Raw genomic sequence first — 26,061 nt, forward strand, 5'->3', positions numbered from 1 at the left:
ATCAAGTTTCTTTATTTACAAATGTCCAGATACATCTCTGATCTAACATGCCTCAACCACCCCAAGTGTAAGTAACAGTAAAATGCAGTTTTCCTACAGAAAGAATTGAGTCTATAAAATGCTTTGAATGTTGTAGAAGCAGTACCATGACAAAGTAAAACATTATTGCTTTACATAGAATCAGAATACAATTAATATTACTACTGTATTTTTCTATAGAGAGCTTGACTTAGTTTTCTATACAGGAGATTGCAAGCAAGTGAAAGTTACTGTTTTATACAAGGTCTTTTGGTTTAGAAATAGATGTTTAAATATCATAACCTTATTTTCAGTAGGATGATCTTACTAGTTAAAGTAAAGGAATTCCTCATCTAATATCATCTTGAGTGGGAAGTGGGGGGGTGTTCAGGTCCTAAATAATAAAACAGCCTTCTGAAATTCTATTTGCATGTATCATGGAATGACAAGGGAAGTGGTGATTTGCATTGTCTTAAACACAAAAAGCACTAAACTTCCTAGCAATTAATTAATAGGTACCATAGTATCAATTTCCTTACTAGCTGAACATTGGCTAATGTAAGAAATAGTTCCCTGATATGAATTTTCTCCATGTACCCAGATCCAGTTTAAATGTAATTATAAGGGGCCCAATACTGGCACACACAGTGCATAGTACCTTATTTATTGAATACTCTCAGTGAAATCTAGAGGCACTACTTGTGGAGTAAAGGTACTGCTTTACATCAGTATGGGAAGCAAAACTAGGCCTTCAGGGAATTAAGAAATTGCCTCAGTCTTTTGGGTTTTGCTGAAACCAATGTGTTTCCTTTTAGATTATAGTGGAATGCACATTCCTTGATTACATCATGGGAGGATGTCAGCTGAATTTCACTGTAAGTACTTTATGTGTACAAAATCGCTTTATTTTTCATTGTAAACTATAATATGTTCTGGATTCTCTTAATCGCATGTTTATTTTTGTAGCAGATGAAGCATAAGCCCATATTTCTAGAGGCTCTCTGGCCTGTTTTTTTTTTTTTTTTTTTTTTAACTGTTACCTGGAAAGTTCTGAAATATGATAGACTCCTAACATCAGACATGAGTTCTGAATCTTCAGATGTGCCCAGTCAATGCTGGATATAACTGTGTGGGCAGAGACCAAAGGAGTTTACCATTCCCTGTTGCTTGGGTTTGTTTTACACCATCTCATCACAAGTGTAGTTTGCTTGACAGCCATTAAGCTGATCTAATCTGGGAATGTTTGTAGTTCTGTTCACTCCTAACACATCCATTACACCTGGGGGTGGTCATGTAGAGCTTGTTATGGTAGGTCTACATCTGCCAAGGATTTCCCCATGCCAGAATAATCTTCAGCTGCCTATATAGGATGCTTCAAGGCCCCTATGCACAGCCTGAGCAACATATAGGCCTTAACATGGGATCAGACCCTTAAATGGTTTAATTCACAAAACTGGTACAACACAGGCAGTAGAATGTAAGCTTTTTGCACCCTAGCAATGTTCCTCAGCCCTCACCCAGAGAAGATCAGTGTCTGTGGCTGGTCTGTCAGCAAGGATCTGTTAATTTTTAACTGTTGTGGTATTCCTTGAGTAGCTTCCACTTGGAAGGAGGCTGAGACTATTTCACAACCATGGAGAAGATGGTGAATGCTTTTGTTTAAGATCTATATAAGACAGCAACTGATAGGTGGAAAGCCAACCAGTCGCCATGGGGAACCACAGCTTCATGATGTTTGAGTAGGGTACATTCCTTAAACAAGGTTCTAATGTTCAATAATATGGTATAAATATGGCAGCTGACAGATGATTACATATACCAGTTCTTACTCGCATCTAAAGAAGTGAGCTTCTTACCCACGAAAGCTTATGCTCCCAATACTTCTGTTAGTCTCAAAGGTGCCACAGGACCCTCTGTTGCTTTTTACAGATTCAGACTAACACGGCTACCCCTCTGATACTTGACAGTTCTTACTGTTTTTGTCAGTTTAATTTTGCCTGAGATTAGGAACCCAGTTTCCCCTCACTGCTAACTGATACAAATGCCTCAAATGCTACATTTGACAGGTGGGGATAGATTTTACTGGCTCCAATGGGGACCCTCGCTCACCAGACTCTCTACATTTCATCAGCCCTAATGGGGTTAACGAATACCTGACAGCCATTTGGTCTGTAGGAATGGTCATTCAGGACTATGATGCGTAAGTTTTAACTTATCTCATTTTCAAATGCGTGTTGTAGAATCTGGGCATGTAAGTATTGCAGACACCCATAAACAGCTCATAATAAAAGCTGTAGAGCTGAAAGTACAAGAGCATGCATAAAAATCCTTTCACATTTTCCCTTCCATTTTATTCTCTCCTCTTTGAATGAGCTCTCACTCTTTGCTGGGGGAGACCGGGGAGAAAGAGTACAGTCTATTTTGGCTTGTGTGTAGCTACATTCCACTTGACTCTGCATAAGGTGGTCTAGGCATACTACAGATGGACGTACCTGAGTGACATTTTCTCTAAGTGAATGGAGGTGCAAATCTGTCAATTTAGCGATCTCTGAGATTCCTTGGCGGAGCCAGGAGGTGGCAGTGCAGAGTCTGCTTAAATACTAAGTGTGTGTTCAGGACACGGATATGAAGACAGTGTGTTCTCCATGGAGCTTACAGTCTGGGATGCAGTTGAGAGGTCACATTGGGAGACCCAGAGAACAAGTGTAGGGGTTTACGGTTTGTTTTTAATCTTGAATCTCTTTTCTAACGTGACGTGGTGTATTTTCATGAGTACAGTTTGTGGGCATCATGGAAAGTCAGTATTTATTAATAATAGAAGGAATTTGAATGATGAGAGGTGGGACTGGGACATGTGTCCAATAGTATCATCCTAGATCAACGAGGAGATATTCCCTTGAGAGGGCCCAGAATTCACCAATTTCAGTACAATCCGTTCCTCAGTCAGTATCTTACCCTTAGGGGCATTCTGCGCCAAAATATTAAAAATTCTGCGCACAATATTTTAAAATTCTGCAAAATCCTGCAAATTTTGTTTGTGAAATAAATGTGAGGTCTCCACCATGGCATTGGTGAGCACAGGCCAGTGGCTGCACAAAGTTGGAGATCACTCTGCAGATTCTCCCTCCTCTCCCTTTTTTCTCTCTCCCCTCCTCCTCCTCCCCCGGACATGGACTCAGCGGTGAGGCTGCACCCATACATGGACTTGTCCTGCCCCGGAAACACCCCAGGATCCTACCCTGCCATGCCAAGTGCACCAGGTGTGGGCAGGCAGGCCCAGCCCAGTGGGATCCAAGTGTGGGGGATCCTAGTGTGGGTTGAGAGAATTCTGTGGGAGCAATCTGGGTGTGGACAGCTCAGTGGGGGATTCGGGTGCTGGAGGGATCTGGATGCACAGGGGCTTGTTGGGGAGGTTATGGGGGCAGCGGTAATGGGACTCTTCAGGGGGTCCAGGTGAAGGTGGTTGGGGCTCGGTGGGGGTCTGGGTGTGTGGGGGATAGAGTTTGGTAGGGGGGTCTGGGTGTGAAGAGTCGTGGGGGGGGGGTCCAGATGCTGGAGGAGTGGGGATCCAGGTGCAGCTGTTCAGGGCTCGGTGGGGTGGGTGGATGCAGTGGAGTGGAAGAGGAAGTCCCGTCCTCCCCAGCCCAGCTGGGACTAACAGCTCAGCCCAGCGCAAGGTGGGAGCCACCAGCTGGGTCTTCCCCAGTCCCGTCCCTTGCCCCACAATGATTTACCTCTCTGACGGCTGCCCTGGCACCCAAAACATACTGCATGACCGCTCTTATGGCTTCCCTTTGCTTCCCTGTCAGAAAGTCATTTTTCTGCAGGGAAGCAAAGAAATCTGTGGGGGACATGAAGTCTGCATATGTGCAGTGGTGCAGAATTCCCCCCAGGAGCAATATCTCCAAACTCAATGGTCTGCGCACTTGACAGTCTGTGGTAGGTAGTAGCTGCTACAGTTTTCGTGGCTCAAATTATCTCATGACAAATGCTAAACAAAAACCAGCAGAACATTTGCAACCATAACACATTTTCATAGTAAGATTTTTAAATGCTAATTTCCTAGGTGCCCTGCTGACTTGGACATAAAGAAATTCTCCCTCCTGACCTGATTTGGCCTTTACACAGAGGAAATTTGCACTTAACTCTGCCTGTTGATTTCTAATAAACAGCTTTATGATTATGACTAGGATTAGCTAAATTGTTTTGAATTGTGAACAGAGTCTAAAGGGAAACAACTACTTCATTTTCTCTTAAATTGCTTTTTCAGAGATAAAATGTTTCCAGCCTTTGGATTTGGTGCACAGATTCCACCTTCCTTTCAGGTAACCAAATGTGTAAATTTGCTACCTACGCAATCTAAAACAACTTACTCAAGGACACGTGCATCTGTAAACCTGAACATCTCTTCCATGTATTGACAGGTATCTCATGAGTTTCCATTAAACTTTAACCCATCAAACCCATTCTGCACTGGTAAGTCTTAGTAACTATCACAAGAGTCTTAAAGAATCAATATCTGGAAAGTCTTGTTTCTACTAGGTACTGCTTAACCGCCTCATGGTACTATGTTTAATCTGGCACCATTAATACAACAGCAGTAAAGGTTGTGGGAGTAGATGTTAATTTGTATAGAAAAGTCTCTGATTAGAAGAAATGTGTGACCTATTCAGAATATGGACTTCAAAATTCGTGAAGAGATGGGAAGGAAGGAGATGCTCTTTGCTAATCAGAGCATTTGTGAGGCTTCTGATTAAGCAGGCTGATTTAGTTACATAGACAAGGAACTTCAATCAGTAACCAGGCTAGAATTTCCTGCTATAGATCCTCACTTGTGTGAAGTAGCCTTTGGTACTTTCTCTTATTTGAAATTTCACAGCACAGCTACCTTGGGGTAGCAGCAGTGTAGGCTTCTCCCATACTGCCAGGCCAAGGTACCTCATTGCTGGTTTGGAAGGGACCGCCCCTAGGAGTGAGAAGGTGGTTCATTCTCTGACCATTTAGTCTTTGCCTCTGTGCTTAGACAGCTAACAAGGACGTGTGTTCTAAACTGAGCAGAACTGTTATAAACTAGGTAGCCAGATTTCAGGATCGTGATATTTGACCACCTAGACAACCTTTTTAACCTTGACATAAAGTCAAGATTAGCTCTTGTGAAAGGCTATGGCCTGATAAAAGGCCTCTGTTCACCTAAAACATACAACTTCCTTTATCATTATCTTAATTTTAAATAACTTTGTACTACCCTAGACGTCTGGCACCTAAGGAGGTGTCAGGACAGTTGAGTGCCTCAGAATAGCAATGCAATATTAACATGAAATATTAAGACTTAACCATTTGTTTTCTTAAGGAATCCAAGGCATTATTGATGCATACCGGGCCTGCCTTCCTCAAATAAAATTATATGGGCCAACTAATTTTTCTCCAATAATAAACCATGTGGCTAAATTTGCTGGTGCAGCTGCACAGCAACAGACAGCATCAGTAAGTACTTTATTTTAGTGTACATGTTCCCCTCCTTTATTCTTTCTTTCCATGCAATACACTACTCATATCCCCTCTGTGTGCTTGGAAGTGTGCCAATCTTATTTGTTATCAACTTACCCTGTGAAGTTGCATTTGCTACCATTAAGCTTTATGGATGCCACAGCTTCCTCACAGATTGTGCATAACAAGCATCTTTCATCCAGATAAAGCTTATTTTCTGATAGGAATGTCAATTTTAAAAAAAAAAAATACTTTTCATCAAGGACATTCAGAGCACTTTACAAACATTAAGAATCTAGTTCTGCCCTGGAATACACACACATTTTAGTGCAACATTTAGCCTCAAGTGAGAGGGGCAAGTGTAATCCTCATTTTACTTAATGTGACCAAGACAGGATTGCACGAGAGTTATGTAAGACTAAAACTGGCCAGTATAAACAAGTCATTGTTTGTATGAAATTTTAGTTTGTACTGACTTCGGCTAGTGCTTTTTATGTAGCCTGTTGTAAAACTAGGCAAATATCTAGATGAGTTGATGAGACCTCTTCATACCCCTAGGGGATGCATACCCCTGCTTAAGAACCACTGCTCTAAACTTTTCCACTTTGTTCCCAGAGCTCAGACGGCACCACTGCTGCGAGTTAGCTGGAACCTGGAAAAGAACTGTCAGTATTAATATGCAAATGAGCACACTAACCATGACACTTTACTTTGGACATAGGGTTGCCAATTCTGGTTGGACGTATTCCTGGAGGTTTCATCACATGACATAATGTTTAATTAAAGTTTTAGTCTTTAATTCCTGGAGATTCCAGGACAGTCCTGGAGGGTTGGCAACTCTATAAATTGGACATCTTGTAATAGTAATAGGGCCCCATTGTGTTGGGCGTTTTTCTGTCTTAGAAAAGACACTGTCTCTGCTCTGAAGTGCCTCCAATCTAATGAGACAAACAAACAGATAAGCTGAGGATGTGGATACAACATATAGGCAAAAGAGCATGATGAAGAATTGGCCCAGCTTCATTAGTTACATGTATTGTAGAAATGTTTGGTTTGTGTTTTGTTTTTAATTGAGGTTAGAAGGATTAGGACAAGAGATGGGGAGGAAGAGGAATGAGCACAGCTTATCAACTGTCCAGTCATGATCAGTAGGCTGGGTTTCGTAGACATGGCAAATGTGGAGCAAGTAGAGCTGGAGGGAGCTATAGAGGGGGAAGGACAAAGTGGTGGGGAACAAGTAGTAGTGTGAAGAGGGAGAAAGCGCAATGAGACAAGGTAGAGAAGAGATATGGAGGGAGCCAAGGGGGAGCTATTGGAGAGCATATCTTGGTGAAGATTTAATTATAGTTTAAGTCCAGCCTGTCTGAAGTTCCTAAAAGAAACTAGATAAAAGTGTGAAAATCAAAGTTTAGCAAATTTATGCAGGTCTCAATTTAGCTGCAGTGGTTTGTTCCTGGAACTGAATCCCTGCCCAGAGCAAGCGGGGTGGTGAGATGATGGCAACCCACCAAAAAGAAACTTGAATGGAGTTTACTTCTAACAATGGAGACGTGCTTTGCAGGGAGGGAGAGTTAGGGTTGGGTTTTTTTGGACCAGGCAGAAGAGACATGAAACAAGTTTAGATGCTTGATTGCAAAGAATAAGCTTCACATATTGAAAAGTTACCATTCTATGCCCTGTAAACCTGTAGCATGCATGTATACAATATTATCTCTTCTGCTGTTCTCAATTGTAACAAAGTGCATATTGGTTTGACAGCAATATTTTGTGCTCCTTATCATCACGGATGGTGTGATAACAGACCTTGATGCAACCAGATCTGCCATAGTTAATGCCGCAAAGCTTCCCATGTCCATTATCATTGTTGGCGTTGGAGGAGCTGATTTCAGTGCCATGGAGTTTCTTGATGGTGACAATGGAAGTCTCAGGTCCCCAACTGGAGAGCCAGCCATCAGAGACATTGTCCAGTTTGTGCCATTTAGGCAGTTCCAAAGTGTAAGTATCATTCCTTACTGAATACATACCAGAGAAGTACACTAGATTTCATAGCATGTGAAATAACTTGTGGTCCTATTTTCACTGTGGGTTTATATATGGACTGGCCCTGGAATGAGGTCTAAAGCCTCCTGAAAACACACTCTCAGCTAGCGGTGAGGTACGGCTTTCGTATCAGCTGCTAGGAAGAGATGAAAGCCTACCAGCTCATCCGTGGAACTCCCAGTAAATCATTTTGATCAAAAAAGGTGACCTGTTCCCGGTTTAGCAATCTTCTCTCACCAGTCTTTTCAGGACATGTCATTTATAAATCTACTTAAGAATGGATATGCAGTTCAGCATAATCAAACCAATGCTGGTGTCCTGTCGGAGGAGAAAATGAGCATGTTTCTGACTTCACCTAAGATTATTTCCATTTTAGTCAGTGGAGTTGCCTGGCTGTAAATCTGGATTAAGATTAGAATTGAGCACTGTGTGCATGCATTGGATCATTTGATAAACACATTTTTGTGTGTGAAGATGAGGGAGTCATTTTCTGATATATAGGTGCCCCTGCTGGGGTAGTTTTTATTAAAGCAAATAAAACCCTCTTTGCAGAGACACAAACAAAATAGTGGGGAAGCTCTATTTAGTGTGCAACCCCCCCAATAGATGGAATCCAGCATACAAATACTGTTGACATTGGGTCATATAGTGATCTTAAATTTCATGCCTTTGCAAAGATATATACAAATAAATAATTTGGGGAAAGTAAAACTGACAGATAAAACAGCTCAGCTTCCAAGGTGCTTACTTCCTAGTTCTTGTTTTTGTATATTTTATGCTCTGTTCTATCCCCCCGGCTCCTCACGGTAAAAAGCTCATATTAAAATAATGCACCAGTTTTCCTTGATTTCCACTATTTGTTCAGGCATATTGATGTGGGGGAAGGTAGTAATCTGCAAAGATTACTTAAAGTGCCATCCTTAGTTGGAGACTGAAAAGTGCGTTAAACTTTGGCAAGCAACACTCTAACAGCAGGATTTTCAGGAGTATAAAAAGGCTAAAAAGCAAAAAAAATGGTGGTAGCTGCTAAGGCTAAAGCCCTGGAAGGGTTATATGCCTGTCTTGAAATGAAGAAAGGTGAGAGAGAAAAATATATAGACTGGAAAAGACCAGTGATAAGGGAACTAAAGACATTGGTGAGATCAAAGTACTTAAAGATGAAAGTGGAAATATGTTAACCAATAAGACCAGATTAAGGAATGGTAGAATAATTACTGTTAAAGGTTTATGATTGAAGAGCATCCAAATGAATCATGCCATATGATAAAACCAAACAAGGTTCTGGTGGTACCAATCCAAGAAGAAGTTGTTGTAGAATCATTGAGCAACATAAAAAATAAGAGAGCTCTCAGCCCCAATGGCATACCAGGAGAAATATGGAAGTGCCTGGGGCAGGTAGGCATGAACATATTGATACAATTGTTTAATTTCATTATGAGGACTCAGCTGATGTCTGGAGAAAGAGAACATTACCAATATTTAAGGGAAAAGGAGATATACAAGACTGTGGTAACTGCAGCATTAAACTCATGAGCCACACCATGAAGGTCAGGGAGACTGTTATTCGTAAGACTGAAGAGAAATAAAAGTCAGTGACAATCAGTTTGGATTCATACCAGGCAAGTCAACAATGCTGTCTTTATATTTTTTCCACAAGCAATCTTAATGCAGAGAAAAGAGGAGAAACCGTTTACGTAGTGTTCATTGTTCTTGAGAAGGCCTATGACCACCTTCCGAAAGAAGTCATCTGATGGTGTATGAGAATGAAACCGATATGTGAAGACCATATCAGACTCCTCTAGGACATGTACACTGGTGCTGATACTGCAGTTAGAAGGCCAGTCAAAGAAACTGAAAAATTTCTAATAAAAGTCAAAGTACATCAAGGCCTTTTGTTCACATTGGTGCTCGATGCACTTTAAGAAAATATCCACAGAGTAGCGTGTGCTTTGTGCAGGTCATGTAATGTTCATAGGGCAGAGCAAAAATGAAGTGGACGAAGATTTAGAGTGATGCATACTTGAAAGAAATTACATGAAAATGAGCAGAAATAAAACAGTATATGGTCTGTAGATTCGCTGATAGTCTCGTCATCTTCCTGAAACGTAAGTCTTGGGGACCAGCCACTACCAAAGGTATAGAAGTTCAATTACTTAGGTGAGATAGTACAGGATAATGGTAAACTCCATGACTAACTTATAAGCAGAACAGGAAAGGCAGAGACTACATGGAAAGAAGTAAGTGGACTGGCGTGCAATAGCAGGAGGCCTATTAACTTGAAAAGCAAGATCTACAAGACTGTAATTAGCCCTGCACTTTTGTATGGCTGTGAATGCTGGGCACTGAGAGAGAGACACGAGCACATCTTGAATGGAAATGAAAATGTTCAGATAGATGCATGGAGTTATAAGGTTGGACCATATTCAGAATGAGCAAATTACGGGAAATGAGAAGGTGGTCCTAGTTATACAAAAGCTGAAGGAATCGAGGCTTGGATGGTTTGGGCATGTGAAAAGAAGATTGGAAGAATATCTAGGAAATGGTGTGTTAAACTTTGGTTAAACTAGAAGAAGAGAGTAAGAGAAGCATTTAGAAGACCCAAACTAGATGGCTGGATGTTACATGAAAGTATTTGATTAGCTGTAGCGTTTCCAAGGAACTGCTTGAAGGCAGACTGGAATGGAAAAGAAGGACTCAAAAAGCCAACCCTGTATATATCGGATTGAGACTAGAAGAAAGTTGTAGATTAATTTGCCAGTTAGTGCAGTGCAGTCATGATTACTCAGGTATAGAACTGATGTGCTCAAATCTGGTTTTCAATTACACAAGCTTTCCTTTTTCTAGTATCACAGATTTGATCTTGAAATACAAACTAACTATACTTTGGAGGAATTGCACTGTAGAACAAGCAATGCATTTACCGCAGATGAGGGTTGGGACAGTAGGATGTGGATGAAAACTCACTTAACCAACCTCAACCGCTTACCTTCTGTCACTTTAATCTTGCATAGCAGAGATTTTATTGACATGGCTAAAAATTTACTCAGTGTATTTTATCCTGGTGGATCCCAAAAGACTTTATAAACTGCATATGCCACACAAAGGCATCCTCCACTGCAGAGGAGGGAGGCAATCAGCTGCTTCGCAGCATGCTGCTTAATAGTAGGAGTGGAAAGGTAAAGGTGGGCAGGGAAGCTTTTTTCCAAAGGCAGTGTAGCAAATTCCTGTGAGAAATGCTGTAGATTCTCTGTTTGGACAAATTAACAGATGACACCTAAACTTTTAAGGTCTCCTCTGACCAATGGTTAAGACTGAAGTTTGATGTTCTTTTTTTAATAAGGCTCCCAAAGAAGCTCTGTCTCAGTGTGTCCTGGCAGAAGTGCCTCAGCAAGTGGTAAACTACTTCAGCACGTACAAACTGCAGCCTCCCAAGAATCCTGCCGCAAAGTGAGAGAGCACTGAGTGGGAGAGGCGAGTGAGGCTAACCCAGTTGGGATTCCTGCAACTTCCGCATGTCAATGGACTTGGATCTTGACTTTTTTTTTTTTATTTGTATATTGATTCATACATGTTAATGTCTGTTTTGCTTTTGCATGGAAACAGGCACTTTGCCAGATTTTTTTTTTTTTTTTTTTTTTTACTTGAGACAAAGATGTGTCCCTGTTTATTGATAAAGGCCTCAGCTGGGCAAATTTGGTAGAAAATAACATATCAAGAAGTAAGCTGAATATAAAAATTTATGAACAGACTGTGCCAAGTTGTTGGGTGTGGTGCTGCTGCTTTGTGCTGCAGGGCTGATGTAATAAGGTCATCAAGCTGGCTGAACTGCTCCAGGGAGAATCCCCCAATGTGCCATGGGTTCTTCAGTATTGTAGAGCTGATGTAGCAGGGAGTGTCTACAGCGGGGTGGGCAAACGTTTTGGCCCCAGGGCCACATTGGGGTTGCAAAACTGTATGGAGGGCCGGGTAGGGAAGGCTGTGCCTCTTCAAACAGCCTGGCCCCCACCCCCTATCTGCCCCCTCCCACTTCCTGCCCCCTGACTGCCCCCCTCAGAATCCCCGACCCATCCAACTCCCCCTGCTCCTTGTCCCCTGACCGCCCCCCTGGAATCCCACCCCCATTCCAATCTCCCTGTCCCCTGACTGCCCCGACCCCTATCCACACCCCCGCCCCTGACAGGCCCTCCGGGACTCCCACACTTATCCAACCCTCCCTGTTCCCCGGCCCCTGACCGCCCCAGAACCTCTGCCCCATCCAACCACCCCCTGCTCCCTGTACGCCCCCTGGAAACCTCCACCCCTTATCTAACCCCCCGGCTCCCTTACCATGCTGCTCAGAGCAGCATGTCCGGCAGCTGCGCCACCTGGCTGGAGCTAGACACGCTGACGCTCTGCTCGGCAGGAGCGTGCCATTCCACTGCCCAGAGCACTGCCCACACAGCGGCATGGCTGCGGGGGAGGTGGACAGCAGGGGAGGGGCCAGGGACTAGCCTGCCCGGCCCTTGAGTTCCCGGCCAGGGAGGACAGTCCCATGGGCCGGATGTAGCCCGCGGGCTGTAGTTTGCCCACCTCTGGTCTACAGAGAAGGTATATGGCTGGGATATGTACTTATTTTTTCTAGCCTGGGCTAATTTTCAGGACCCTGTGACTGTTACAGGCTGGCATATGTTACAGCACCCATAACACACAGTGTTCAGCACCAGAATTGGAGCAGTGCAAAAGCAGAGCTTTAAAGACACTTTTCACACCACCTCCTGACTTGCACCTTTAGTTCCTCTTGGTCATACCTGGGAATCTGGACCATCTCTCAATATTAATAAAATGGATGACACAGTAGACACAAGCTTCATTCAGTTTAAGAAACTGTGTAAGTCTTACAGATGCTGCCAACTGCTTTTAATCAAGGTAGCCATCTAAATTATTCCAAAAAACACTGTTGGCCTTCAGTGCAGATTCTGTAGAGTTTTAAGATTTATATGACAATATACTGTGCTGGAAAACTGCAAATGCAAATCACTTTATGCAAAGCTATCACATGTGACTATTAATTGACCTTGGTGGTTAATAGTACACATTCCATTGCTAAAGAGGAAAACAAAATTTTTCACTCTTTAATTTTTAAGTTGCTTTATATATTTTTTGTAATTGTATCTTCTCATACGGAGAGAGCTTTTGAAAGGACTACAGAATGTGCCATTTTAACCTGCTTTGTGCAGGTCTTTGGATGCCCCCTAGTTCACTTTATAGTGAGTGATCTTTTATTTTTATGGCAGTAGTTTCTTAGCTACGTTGTATTAGTGGTGACCTGCAATTAATTTTTTTTTAAATTTGCTTTGTGCCTTTTTTGTTTGCTCATGGTATACTTAGAAGGCTGAAAAAATCTTAGAAAAAAACTTCTCTGCTTGCCTTTTTTTAATCTTTACATCATGGATATCAAGCCTGGTCTTCCTTGGTTTTACTGGAGGACTACTGGGAAGTCTCTGTATATTGTGACCTCTCATCTTAGTAGAAGGGGTGGGGATTTGAATTAATATCCTCCCATTCTTTTCAAGCATCAATTCGGCACTGGTGTTGACAAACACTGACGAGTTTTAAACTAACTATAAACCTTGACTCAGCTTTCACTGTCTTGTCTCATGTGATGTGTTAATTTTATTAGTTCTCCAATTGCAATAGGGCAGAGAAAACTAGAATTTCTAAGGTCAGACACTAGAAGGGGATAATCCTGTTAAGTTTTATTGCTGTTCTTGAGTCCTCTCTCTTTTTTTGGTTGGATCTTTTTCACTGGCATTTGCCTTGCAGAATTTAAAGAAACTGGAAATTCTGTCTCTCTAGTGGGCAGCTCAAACTTTCCAGGCTGTAGCTCTTGCACTCTTACCTGAACTCTTATCGTCCCTTTTTTTCCCACATTCCACTTATATCCTGGGTCACTGGCACAGCAACTGCTTCTGATCCTACCTGTATGTATAATACACACTGTAAATAATGCAGATTTTTTTTGCTCATTTCCTAAATGTGTCTGATGAACATTTTAATTCTGCATTTGAAGTGGATTAGATTGGGAAACAATCTGATTGGCTGACAAGGGTTCTAAGTTGTATAATCATGATAAACTAGAACCATATGGGCTAGAATGACTTTCCAAAGCATTACAGTAGCCATTCTATGCACTCAATAGAATACTCGGTTGTAGTAGATTAGTGTACATATATGCCTTCATTACGTGCTGAAACCTCTAGGTTTTGGCTACATTCTCTGCCATATGCGGATACCATCAAAATCTGTTTGTATTGCTGACTTAGATGGACTATTGTGATAGCCCTATGATGCTGTTTTATGGGTTGTAGATAGTCAAGTAAAATGTTAGTGAATATAATTGAAGCCATATGACTCTTGTTTTTTCCCCTCGGATGTTCCCAAATAGCTTAAATAATTGAAATAATTCATATCAAGTCAAGTTCTAACTTTCTATTTTAATCTAATTTGATTTTTTTTGTTTACAGATGAAGAAATTAGATACAGAATCATTCTTTACGTCAGAGAAATGCAAGTGTTCCCACTGTATAAGTACAGTAAAATCATTAATCGCTGTGCCTCAGACACAAAGAATTGAGAGCAGGGAACCCAGGGTGTCACAGCTGCAAATTGATAGCAGACTTATTCACAGCAGTAAACTACTGTAATTCCAAATGTGCCATTTTAAAAAGAGAGAACAAGGTGTGGCATTAATTCATTATCTAGAATAACTGAAACGTATGCTCATGAATGGGATCCTTTGGCGATCCTCTCCACTGTGTACCAGAATGATTATGAAGTGGATTCTTCTGAACTTAGGGGTAGTATGCAGTAGCATTTAAGAATGTTACTGGATACTGTTACATATAGGTAACCGATTTTTAGATAACCTCTGTTTATATATGGAATACATCCAGTAGACCATATAAACAGTTAAGACTACACATATGCGCTTTCATACTTTCTGCAATAGAGAACGCATAGTATTTTGTTTGGCAAGCCCTCCTGCCCTCTGACTTCTTCATGCTAGAGAATGTACCAATGACACTTAATTGTCAGACTGTATTTGAAAGAGCTATGCTGGATTTGCACACAACCCCAACCTCTCCTTCTCTCAGGACTTCAGTACATATCTCTGCTATGTGTCTTTTTCTCATTGTTGCAAGACAGGCCACCCTCTGGTTCCTGAGCTAACTTAATTGTCTTTTTTTCTTCTTCTTGTTCATATATTTAAAAAAAAAAATCCAAACATAACTACATGTGGCTTTTTCTGCCTGAAAAAGAAGGTAGTGTAGAACTGAAGGTGTTAAAGTGAAGTAATGTTTCAAGGGGGGAATACATCATCAGTTTTTCTAATTTTAAATGTAACAAATGCCTTGGACTAATGTTGACAAATCTAACTGTAGCTGTACTTAATTTTCTGCTTTTCAGTAGGAACATGCTTGCAGCTTGCTAGCACCACCTTGTGGTAAAAGTTTTGTATAGCGGTCTTCATAATCTAAGAAGGTAGATATGCTTTTTCCCCTTTGTTTGCTAATACTGTATATGCATGTGTATGGTAGAGAAATATCTTTATGACCAGACTTCAAAAAAATTTCCTTATATATTTGTGATTAATCTAATTGATGGAACAAGTAGATTTTGATGCCATATGACCGAATTCATTAAAACTGCAAACTTCGATATACTACTGTTTTGGTGTATTTTCTTTTCGACTTTTCCTATCCTATCAAACACAGAGAGCACTGCCTTTGTAGGTGCTGTAATAGGCTTTCCAGGTTTCCTGCTTCTAGTTTATACATTTAGTTCAAATATGTTGGAAAATAACTTTTTGTTCACTGTTTTATGATCTGCCGAGTATTTTTTTTATAACTTAATAACACTCCTTTGTTCATAGAAGCAAAGTGTAAAGAGATTGGCCAAAACCAAGATGTTATGAAGTCAAACAGCCAGGTATAAAGGTTAGCAGTGACTTTCAGTGTCCTTTGGAAATTCAGAATTACACCATTTCTGGTATTCTACAGAGAATTATGATTAATATTTTGCACACTGTTTAAGTTATCTTTTGGAATTTCTATATTGGGAACAGGTTTTTTGTGTTCAACCATATCAAAAACATTAAAAACCATCCATTTCACTTGTATTTCACATTTTTCTTGCTGCTTTGCAAGAAATGATCAAATATATTTGATACCTCCCAGGGGTTTTGACATTTAGTTAAGTAGCACTACTTGAACATATGCTGCAGAACATCAAAGTACATTACTAATTTAACCTGAGCTTTGTCCTACCAGTCCTAGTTACCATGCCAAACTCCTGTTTTTTATTGTAAAGTCATTTGTAACACACATTCACATTATGTAGGATATTTGGACCTTCTCTCTGTACATTAAGGGCAGTGTGTAACTACACACTTTCTATATGATATTAAGCCACTGCATGCTCCTGCTGATAGATTAGGAGCCATACTGTAATCTACACAGATTTTTCCCCACAGAGAGCCGGAAATTGAGCCTGACTTATAGGAATGTTAGGGTAATGCATGAGAGGTTCATTCCCCAAACCAGAGTCCTGTGTGGAAGTCACAATCCTCATGGAACCTTGCACCTCCTCTCAGCTTTCCTACAAGTAGTCTCCTGTGCTTACAGAGTGAGGAGCTTGAAGCAGCTTTAACACTAGCTCACCATTTCCAAGGTGAAATCCAATGTGGCTGCTCCTCATCTGCATCGTTCCAGCAAAGAGGGTTCTATGAGGCTACAGCAAGGAGAGAAACTTGCTGCCCAGCAGAGGTCCTCTGTTCCCTACCTGGGTTCTCACTCTTTTGTCTCTGTTCTGAGTAGAAGTGGAATAAGACTTTGGTCCTTACAAACTAAATAAGATATGGAAAAGACTAATTAGCCAGCAAATTGCCCTCTCTTTTCAGGATCCAGAAATAATCACATTGCGACCTTGTGGATATGTGATGACTGTAGGCTACATCTTTTTCATCCTTGGCACTGTATTTTATTATAGATAAGAGTATTCCATAGTACCTAATAAGTACAGCAAATATTTGTAAATCATACAAGGAATGGTTCCACCAGAGACGTTTGCATTTCACTCTCTAATGAATACTTGATTTCTTTGCTCAATTCAACAGTTGCCCTCTTCACTTGGGCAGAATTGTGCACTTTCCACCTGATCTCTCACAACATACTTCAGCCTACTCTTGTTTGTGCTCTAAGAAAGGAGTCCTAGGTGGGTGTCAGGCCCTAAAATCCGGGCCCCAAGCAGGAATTCAGGGAGGTCATTTGAACAAGCCCTCCACCTAGCTAAGAGCATCTTAAATTTACTTTCAATTGTCAGCAAACTGACCTCTTCCCTTGGACCCATCTGCATACCACTGAGGCTGCAGTGGGATAATGTGAACACAGCAATCATTGCCACTCTTGTATTTGAAAGTATAAGCCATTTGAAAGCTGGGCACAAATCAGATTGTCTGTCTTCTAGATGGAATCTCCAGCCATGCTTTCAACCCTGAACGCTTACAAACTAACATTCCAATGGATAATGGGGAATGCACAGGCGTTGCAAGAGAATGCTGCTGCTGTTGCTGCTGCAATTCAGCCCTTACTTTTACAATCCATTGCAAAGTGATTGATAAACTTCATTTTGAGGTGCCAACAGTGAAAAGGTTTATTGATGTTACTTTATTTGCAGAAGTGGGTCAGATCTCTGTTGCAATAATGGCTTAGCCTATCACTATCACAGTTTTAAAATGTGTTTTGATATGTTTTCCTTCCTTTCCATAATCTATTACACCACCCCTGGTGACATTCTTACTTTACCTCAAAGCTGTATGAAACCCAGTATCATGAGTGATTGTATCTTTAGTACACACAGAAGGCTTCATGTGCAAAGCAAGAGTTGTGTGGTGTATTTAAGTTTGAAATCATGCTGAGATGCTACTGTAGTGGTCCCCAAACTGTGGAGCACACTCCCCTAGGGGGGTGTGGAGGAATGTTTGGAGGCAGTGCATGGTGGGGTAGGGAGAAAGCACCACCCAGTTCCACTCCGGTCCCAGGCACAACTCCGCTCCATGCCAACCCCATCTCTGGTCCCAGCCACAGCTCCATTTGCCCCCAGCGCAGCTCTGCTCTCGTACCCTCTCCATACCAGGCCAGCTTTGCCTCTAGCCCCAGCTCTGCCTTCAGCCCAAGGTCCTCTATTGAATTCACTGTGTATAATGGAGGGGGGACACGGACAGATTACATTACTGGTAAAGGGGCAGCGACAGGAAATGTTTGGACACCAATGTGCTACTGGGTGTACATTCATTGAATTACTCTGTATCCACTCTCCAGTCTGGCTCTATTCCTCCTGTCTGTGGGAGGCACTTTTTTCTTATATGGGCTGATTCTTGCCTTGTAGCAAGGGTGGCAGGAATCTTCATCTTAGGTATGAAGACTCTAAGGAACATGTCAGGCAAGTGTCTTAATCTTCCAAGAGAAAGTGTAGAGTTTCTTGACTATATAAGGTTCAGTACTGCAGTCTTTAGTCAGGCAAAGCTTCCATTGATTTCAGTTAGAATCATAGAAGATTAGGGTTAGAAGACACCTCAGGAGGTCATCTAGTCCAATCCCCTGCTCAAAGCAGGACCACCACCAACTAAATCATCCCAGTCAGGGCTTTGTCAAGCCAGGCCTTAAAAACTTCTAAGGCTGGAGATTCCACCACCTCCCTAGGTAACCCATTCCAGTGCTTCACCACCCTCCTAGTGAAATAGTATTTCCTAATATCCAACCTAGACCTCCCCCACTGCAACTTGAGACCAGTGCTTCTTGTTCTGTCATCTGCCACCACTCAGAACAGCCGAGCTCCATCCTCTTTGGAACCCCCTTCAGGTAGTTAGAGCTGGTTAGGAATTTTTCAACAAAACCAGTTTTGATGAGCTTCCCTCAGGAATAGTCTGTCCTCAACCCTGAGAAACTATCTGGCCAGACACACACCAAGAAGAGCCAATATCCCAGTGGTTAGGGTACTCACCTGGGATATTGGAGGCCGGGTATGAAGTTGTTGTTCTGCCTGATTTGGATCAGGGACTTGAACCCAGGTCTGCCAAGCACATACCGTAATCACCAGACTATTAGCTATTCTCAGTGGTGGTGCTCTCATTTTTCATTACTCTTTGAAAGGTCTTGGGTTTGTCCGAATGTAGAATGGCAAAATTATTTTCCACCCAGTTCGAAATTTTGCCTGAGTCATGACTGCAGGAACTGATTGTCTGTGACTGACTGACGAAAAGATCAGCAGTCTTTTATAGCAGTAGCTACAAGGTGTAACAGTCCACATTTTTCAAAAACAGCCTTTAATTGTGAGTGTTCAACTTCAGATACTGAGGCCTTCCTTTTCAGAGGTGGTGAGCCACCTGCAGTTCCCATGGACTTCAGGTAGAGTTGGGGTTGCTCAGCACCTATGAAAGTCAGGCTATGATTATATGAAGTAGAGCACCCAAAATTAAAGGCCACTTTTGAAAAACATTGCTTTAATTTTTTACTCTGTATATTCAGCTACCTTTATTGAACTGAAGGCTCCTACTTTCAATAGTTTCGAGGTGACACTGAGATCTACAGGATCATTATCCCCTTTGTCTTTTTGGTGATTGCACTGACTTTTATTGATGATGGTTTTGCAGTGTGGTCTTCTGCCCTCTGGAGACCAAAACTGAAAGCACTGAAACCATGAATTGTAGTTGAATTGAGCCCATGTTGGTTACAAAAGCCAGTCACTTGTTAGAAATATAAAATGAGGAGAGAGGGCAAATATTAACAACCTTGGCAATATTAATGCAGTAACAAAGTAAAGGATTATGATAGGAAACCAGAATAGAAAAAAGAGACACATGAAAAACAAACATCAAACCAATCAAGAGGAAAACCCTGAGGAAGAGTAATAAAGAGAGAACTAGGAGGAGAAGGAGAAGTAGGAGTGAAGAGTAAGAGATAAGTGAGAGCATGGAGGAAGCAAGAAATAAATAGGCCTAAGGATGCAATGTGCTCTAAATTACTTTGCTACACAAAATGTTATACCCCACAATCAAGGTCTGGAGACCAAGTACATCCTCTCCCTGGGATGAGGGAAGAGAATAGTTCTGCACTCTGATGCAAAGCCACACCGTGCCCTCTCTCTCCTCAGAAAGATTCTAGGTATGACCACAACTCAGTCCACCATCTACTCCTGTCTCTTTTCTTTGACCTCAACAGTGAGAACCTCTCCTTCTCCTGCTATGGGGGAAGGAGCCATGCTGATGATAAGGGACTTATTAGTGGTTCCTCTGAGCAGAACCGGTTTAGGTGGAGGTTGAAAATTTTCACCTGGCTCTTCCATTTGCACAGATGGTTTAGGTGGGGCTGTGGGTTCTGGTGCTGGCTCAGGTTTCTTTTCCTCTGGCTCAGGTTTCTTTTCTTCAGTTTTTTCCTGTAATGAAAAGTTAAACATTTCATAGTGCTGCAGACAAAATCCAAGAACCCATATTCTACGCAGAGTGTGGAGTCATACAGTATGGGTATGAATATTGGAATGGAGACAGAACTTACTACTGCCACCTACTAGTGGATAAGTAGAACAGAACAGGATTATTATCAATTTGCATATTCCCTAAAGTAGGCTATTGTAATAAAGTAATTCCCACACATTTAATGGCTTTCTACTTGCTCATATATTCTATATAGAAGTTGTTTGGATTTACTCCGTTTTGGCTAAATGTGTTAATCTTACATTTGTCTCCATGATTTGCAAAGCAGTAGGGAAAAGGTGGGAGTTTGAATAGCCAATAAGTTAAGCAGTGCTTTGCCATCAACTGGATTCTGTTGCTGGTGGTAGGATAATGCTTTCAAGGGGCATCATGGTTTTGTTAGGGGGGGGAAATGGCTCAGTTCCGCCCCCCCCCCCCCGTAAGGCCCATATAAAAACAGTTCTTGCTCCCATTTCCCTTGACTTTTTTTCTCTCTGCTGCCTTTTTGCTTTTGCTCACTCTGTCATAGGCAGAACAGGAATCCAACAACGTTTGAGTCAAACTTCTGAACCCATGATGTTTGAGATTAGGCACTATGGGTAACATCTTGCCCTGTTGAAGTAAGTAGGAATTTTGTTCTTTCAGTAGGGCCAGGATTTCATGCAATATGTTTGCTCAAACCTGGTAAGTTCCTCTCTTGGGTTTTTCCCCTGCTTATCCCTTGAGCGTTCTGAACAGTCTCTTGTATTTGTTGTGGGTTACCTGAACAGCTTGCTGTCTCTTCATCTTGAGCAGCATAGCTAGGCCTCCTTTTCCTGGCCCTCCAAACATTGCTTTGAATAGTTTGGGAGTTTCTGGTTTTGTTGCAAAGAGACTGGACAAGCCTTTTGTTTGCACTTGTGGCCCTTCAGCAGGCTTACCCTTCTCCTTGAGCAGCACTCTGTAGATAAGATGGAAGATAACACACCACAATGAGAACTGACAAGTCTAATGCTAAGATATTACTAAAACTCCAAATCAAAGCATGAAACCCTTGAAACTTTTTTTTCAGGGTCATTTTTCATTCCAAACTTAGTGGAAAAGAAAAAGGGCAAGAAGGTACCATTCACCAGAGTATATGGATCTATGGCAAACTGCTGCTGTTTGTAGTTTGAAATCTATTTCTTCCTCTGCAGGATGCAGGTAAAACAAATGCATGCTCCAAACAAGGTCACATCAAAGGAGGATTGTATAGGGTAAGGTCAGAAACCGGCATAAAAGAGAGCATACTCCATTACTGCCACGGGATGTGCATGTGGGGCAAAATTCTCCTCTCTGGCTGCACTGCAGATGGGTCTTTGCACATTGAGCATTCCCTCTGCTAGTGGATTTTGCACTGAAATGAATAGAAGTGATAGTGCGCTGAAGTGACCTGCAGTGTGAATCACTGTTTGGTGCTTAGACTCAGAAAGTTGGCAGGTTGGTGTATCTCTCTGTCAGACTCGTTCAGTAAATCACTGTATAGAACCGAAAGTTTTCTAATGGCCAGCGCTGCCCATACAATGTGACATCTGGAAAACAACCCATGGACTTCCCATTCTGTGCTATGCCTGATTACCACCAACGAAGATAATGGAATCACATTTTTGTGGGTAGTTTTGTTGATGATGCGCGTGGCAAACTAGGCTGGACCCCAGTCTTCCAAAACTGTTTTGGTTTTGCAGGCACGAACAAGAGCATGAACTTACTTGTGAACTATGCAGATATAGACTAGAAATACAGGACAGCAGGTACGAGCAGCATCAAGAAGCAGATTAGCATGCTTTTATTTCTGTTCAAGGATTACCCAGCTTGTGGGCAAACCTCTCTGTGCAAAGCTTTACTGAATTTTTTACCCCAAAATGCAATATGACCTATGCTGCTGTCACCACTTCCCAGTGTTGCACCTTGAAGTTCTGGGGATAGGGAGTGAGGAGTGGGATAGTGGTGGCGCTGATGCACCATGGCAAGGTGAATGGGAATTCTCGTTTATCTGAATGTTGGAGGGAGCTTGTAGTGAATGCAACTGTAAATTGGTATCTTCACTGTAATCTGAAAAAATCACTAATATGCTTTTGTTTTCACTTGCAACGTTCAGGAAGCTGGGAAGAAGCTTCGCCAGCTGTTTTAGTGTTTGACACCAACCTCAAGCCACAATCAAGCACACAAAGTTAGTGGGTTAAGCATAGTATAAATATTAACCGTTTTACCAGTGCTACATTGTTTGACCTATTTTTTTAAGTCTTTTGGAGAGACTTGTTTTCCTGTATTTTGTTCATAGTTGGAGTTTTTAATTTGATTAGCTAAGTTGTATTGATTTAAAACAGAGGTTGACCATTATTTATAGTATATTCCAGCAGCACTGAGAGTGGCCGAGTGACACATTAGCTGATCACAGGTCTAAACAGGACCGGGGCAAAGAGGGGATCTATAGAGATACAGCCAAAGTGGGGAGAAAAGGAAGTTGATACATACAAATCTGTGCACTGACTACACCCAGCTAAACTCTGTGTATACATAGACCTTGGACATGCTTCTGTTAGGCCTAATTTAAAACCTGCATGTGTATACCCTTAGGGCTCTTTGAAATCATAGAAAGGTAGGAAGGGACCTCGAGCTCCTATAGTACATCAGCTTGTGGATACAGAAAAGTATGTGCTACAGGCTCCATTGTATCCACACAACTGCACCGTTGAAAATGTAGTCCTACGTTGAGCACTATCTTGCAGTATTCCTGCACAGGAAATGCAGGCCAAGGTGAGGAACTGGTTGGGCCTGTTTGCTTCTAAACACTTATGTGTTTGTCATCCCTTATGGAAAGGAGAGTGGGACTTGGTTCATAACTTCTTTATCTTTACAACCCTTTCCTGACTACTGCCATCCCTGCCATGACATCATGAAATCTACCAAAAGTTACCATGATAATTCCACAACAAGCACCAAGAACTAGTTTTTCTAAGAAACAAATGTAATTATCTATCAATCAAAATTCTTAATTCTGTATCTAAACCAATACTACGGGGGCCATACTTAGCCTTCTTCATCAGGAGCTTTTCCGAGTCTGGATAATGCACCAAGATTTCATTGAGAGTCTTCTTGTCTAGAATAAAGAGATTGGCAAATCCATGTGCCACCACGTTAGCGGTCCGCCGATTTCCTCCACTTGCTGCTAATAGGCTGCAATGGAAAAATACAAGAAAGAAGGGTTAGAACTTGCATATGTTATGAGTCTCTTTCCAGATGTTTGGTGTTTTCTTCATTTAATTCAGCAATCATTAAAAAGTTCACATTTACCCCACCGTTACTTGAGGTACTTCAATGCTTCTCTATACTTAACACTAAAACTATACTGAACATAATTTAATTTTTCTTTGATGATTCAGAAGGCACTTCAGGATCTTGCAGTGCCTCAAGGTCATCATTATCAACATCAATTATTACTGTAGATGTAGAAGGTGTAGGAGATTGGGCTGAATTTGTAATGACCCTATGACACACCCTGGAAAATGCTTTTTTGAATAAATCCCTGATATCCGCTTGCTTACTTGTCTTCTGCCTCGTTTGCATAAAAGTAGAGTGCAGAATGTGCAATTGCATAACCTCCTGGGCAGTATTCAAATCCCAGTTATTAGATTGAAGATTTGTATTGGGAGATATCAGAAATGCCGGTTAATAGAGCTTTCTGGTTGATAAAGTGCTGGATAACACAGCTGTTACTGTACTAGGAATGTGAGAAATCTTGCTGGATAGAAACATGCCTCTCAGATGAGCCTCACTTCAAGGCTGTCATTTATTTCTAAAAGTTACCTACGTTCTACATAAATTTGGCATTCCCTCACTATTCTGGTTGGAAACTAGTGACATCAGAAATAAAGAAGCATGGCACTGACATTATAGAAAAAAGTTATTTGCGCTAAATGAATGACTCCTGCAGCATTACTGCATGAATCACTGTTTTGTGACCCTGATTGTGAGTCTGTCACACATTGCATCCCACACCTGGACCCTGGCAAGTTGAGTGGTATGTATATAGAAGGTCTCTGCCTGACAGCTTGTAAATTGTCTGTCTGAAGGTGAGGGGAGTTTGTTTTGAAAGTGATGAAAGAGATTAGCTTCACAAACAGCAGTCTGGCATGAGGAGTAGGGTACACAAGTAAAAGTTTAGACACCTGTACAAATACAAATCTGAACTGTTGATCTTGGATTCAACAGACTTCACTGTCCCATCCAGGGCAATGATCTAAGTAAGCGACACAATACAGCGTATTCCATGTCTTGATATGAATGCTGAAAATCTCCTATCATGAGTATGAAAGGGTACCATCTGCACTAGACTTTTGTACCTCCATTGATTGTCAATTAACCCAGTTACTTAAAGCGTTTTATAAAGACTAAGTGAACATTCACTACATGTTTGTCCAAGGCCACTACCCTTTGTTTTGTTATTTTAATCGTAGGCAAAGAACAAATGTTTGTAACCTGGATCAAGCTCTGTTTACTCATCTGTGGGCAGTTCGAGACTTTGTTTGAAATCCTGGTCCTATTGAAGTCAATGTGAGTTTTGCCATTGACCGCAATGAGGCCAGGAGTTCATCCTTGGAGTATACAGCTAGGAAGGAGGAAAGCATGTGTGTTCATTGTTCTAGGCTAACAGTGAGACTGGATCAAGCTTGGCTGGCAGCGCATAGTCTTAACACACCAAATCTGTACATTTTAAAATCCTGACACTCAGAAGTCTGATGCCTAACTGCATTAGGAACTCAAAATGCTCTGATTTTATTTTAAGCAAATAATGCCCTGATGATGGTACGTGTCCACTGCAATAAAACCCCTCTGCACTGAGTCTCAGAACCCGGGTCAATTGACTCAGGCTCACAGGGCGTGGGTTGCAGGGCTAAAAATTAGTGTTGATGTTTGGGCTCAGGCTAGGGCCCAGGCTCTGAGACCCACTCCCCCTCGTGGGGTTTCAGAGCCCGGGCTCCAGCCTGAGCCCAAACATCGACACTGCTCTTTTTAGGCCCGTGAGTCCAAGTCAGCTGACCCAGGCTAGCTGTTGCTGTGCTGCGTGTCTTTTATTGTAGCATAGATGTACCCTAATGGTGTGATGGGATGCACTGTGATAACTCCGCGAGCAGATGAAAACACACCTGGCACTGGAAATGGAAAGGTTTAACAATAAGGAAAGGGGGTGTATAAGGAGATGGTGTCTCAGATCTTAGTGACTGCCCCTTCTTGGCCACCCACTAAGACTGCTGTGAGTGGAGTCCAAGTCTATGCTCTGCTTCCCTTGGGATGCCATAAGCTTCTGGAACCTAAACGGAGCCATTGCCCCAATCTTGGGGCCACTATGCACACACTCAGAGTACAAACCTTCTACCTAGCACTCCCTTCTGAGTGGTGAAACTCTGTGTGGTGCTGACCCTTCAGACTCCCTGGTACTTTAACACACTACTCCCAGCATACCACCCAAGAGGTGTGAAGCTGTCACAGTTTAACTCCCTCAGGGGCAACATGGTATTTGTGGATGCTTAACACATACTGGTAGACTGGCTTTGCCCCAACTGTAGCACCATTGCTCTTTACTTAACAAAGTACATAGTTTTCTAAATGAGCTGTAATCTGAGGCCTTGTCTCGACTATTGTGGTAAGTCGACCAATGTTGCGCTACTCCATCTACGTGAATAACCTCACTGGAGTCGATGTAGCAGAGGTTTACTTACCACGGTGTCTACACTGCGCTGCATCGACAGGAGACACTCTTCCATCGACTTACCTTACTCTTCTCATTCCAATGGAATACTGGAGTCAACCGGAGAGCACTCTGCCATGGATTTAGCGAGTCTTCACCATACCTGCTAAATTGACACCCCCCCCCCCCCCGCTGCATTGATCACAGCAGCATCAATCTCCGGTAAGTGTAGACATGGCCTTATAAAGGAAAGACTGGAAGGGACCTCTAGAAGTCATGGAGTTCAGCCCCTTGCACTGAG

At 42.0% G+C, this 26,061-nt stretch overlaps 2 protein-coding genes across 3 annotated transcripts in view; one reads left to right on the forward strand and one right to left on the reverse strand.

Annotated features, from left to right (window-relative positions):
* CPNE3 (copine 3) overlaps nucleotides 1-11,252 on the forward strand; it is a gene marked incomplete in the record, with an annotated part of 58,092 nt that extends 46,840 nt beyond the window's left edge. For both annotated transcript variants that reach the window (XM_034763229.1, XM_034763228.1), the window contains 7 exon segments: nucleotides 834-893; nucleotides 2,085-2,218; nucleotides 4,289-4,343; nucleotides 4,443-4,494; nucleotides 5,369-5,502; nucleotides 7,264-7,500; nucleotides 10,886-11,252. In XM_034763229.1, the coding sequence (XP_034619120.1) occupies nucleotides 834-893; nucleotides 2,085-2,218; nucleotides 4,289-4,343; nucleotides 4,443-4,494; nucleotides 5,369-5,502; nucleotides 7,264-7,500; nucleotides 10,886-10,996 (783 nt within the window).
* An 8,518-nt stretch (nucleotides 11,253-19,770) lies between these two features.
* The window catches only part of CNGB3 (cyclic nucleotide gated channel subunit beta 3), a 128,452-nt gene continuing 122,161 nt past the window's right edge, over nucleotides 19,771-26,061 (reverse strand). Inside the window, exons 16-18 of the mRNA XM_034759582.1 lie at nucleotides 23,102-23,248; nucleotides 20,816-20,993; nucleotides 19,771-20,016 (exon numbers count right to left, since the gene is read on the reverse strand). Of these exons, the coding sequence (XP_034615473.1) occupies nucleotides 19,771-20,016; nucleotides 20,816-20,993; nucleotides 23,102-23,248 (571 nt within the window). The remainder of the gene's footprint in view (nucleotides 20,017-20,815; nucleotides 20,994-23,101; nucleotides 23,249-26,061) is intronic.

Source organism: Trachemys scripta, chromosome 2, assembly GCF_013100865.1.
Source record: "Trachemys scripta elegans isolate TJP31775 chromosome 2, CAS_Tse_1.0, whole genome shotgun sequence".
Lineage (NCBI taxonomy): Eukaryota > Metazoa > Chordata > Testudines > Emydidae > Trachemys > Trachemys scripta.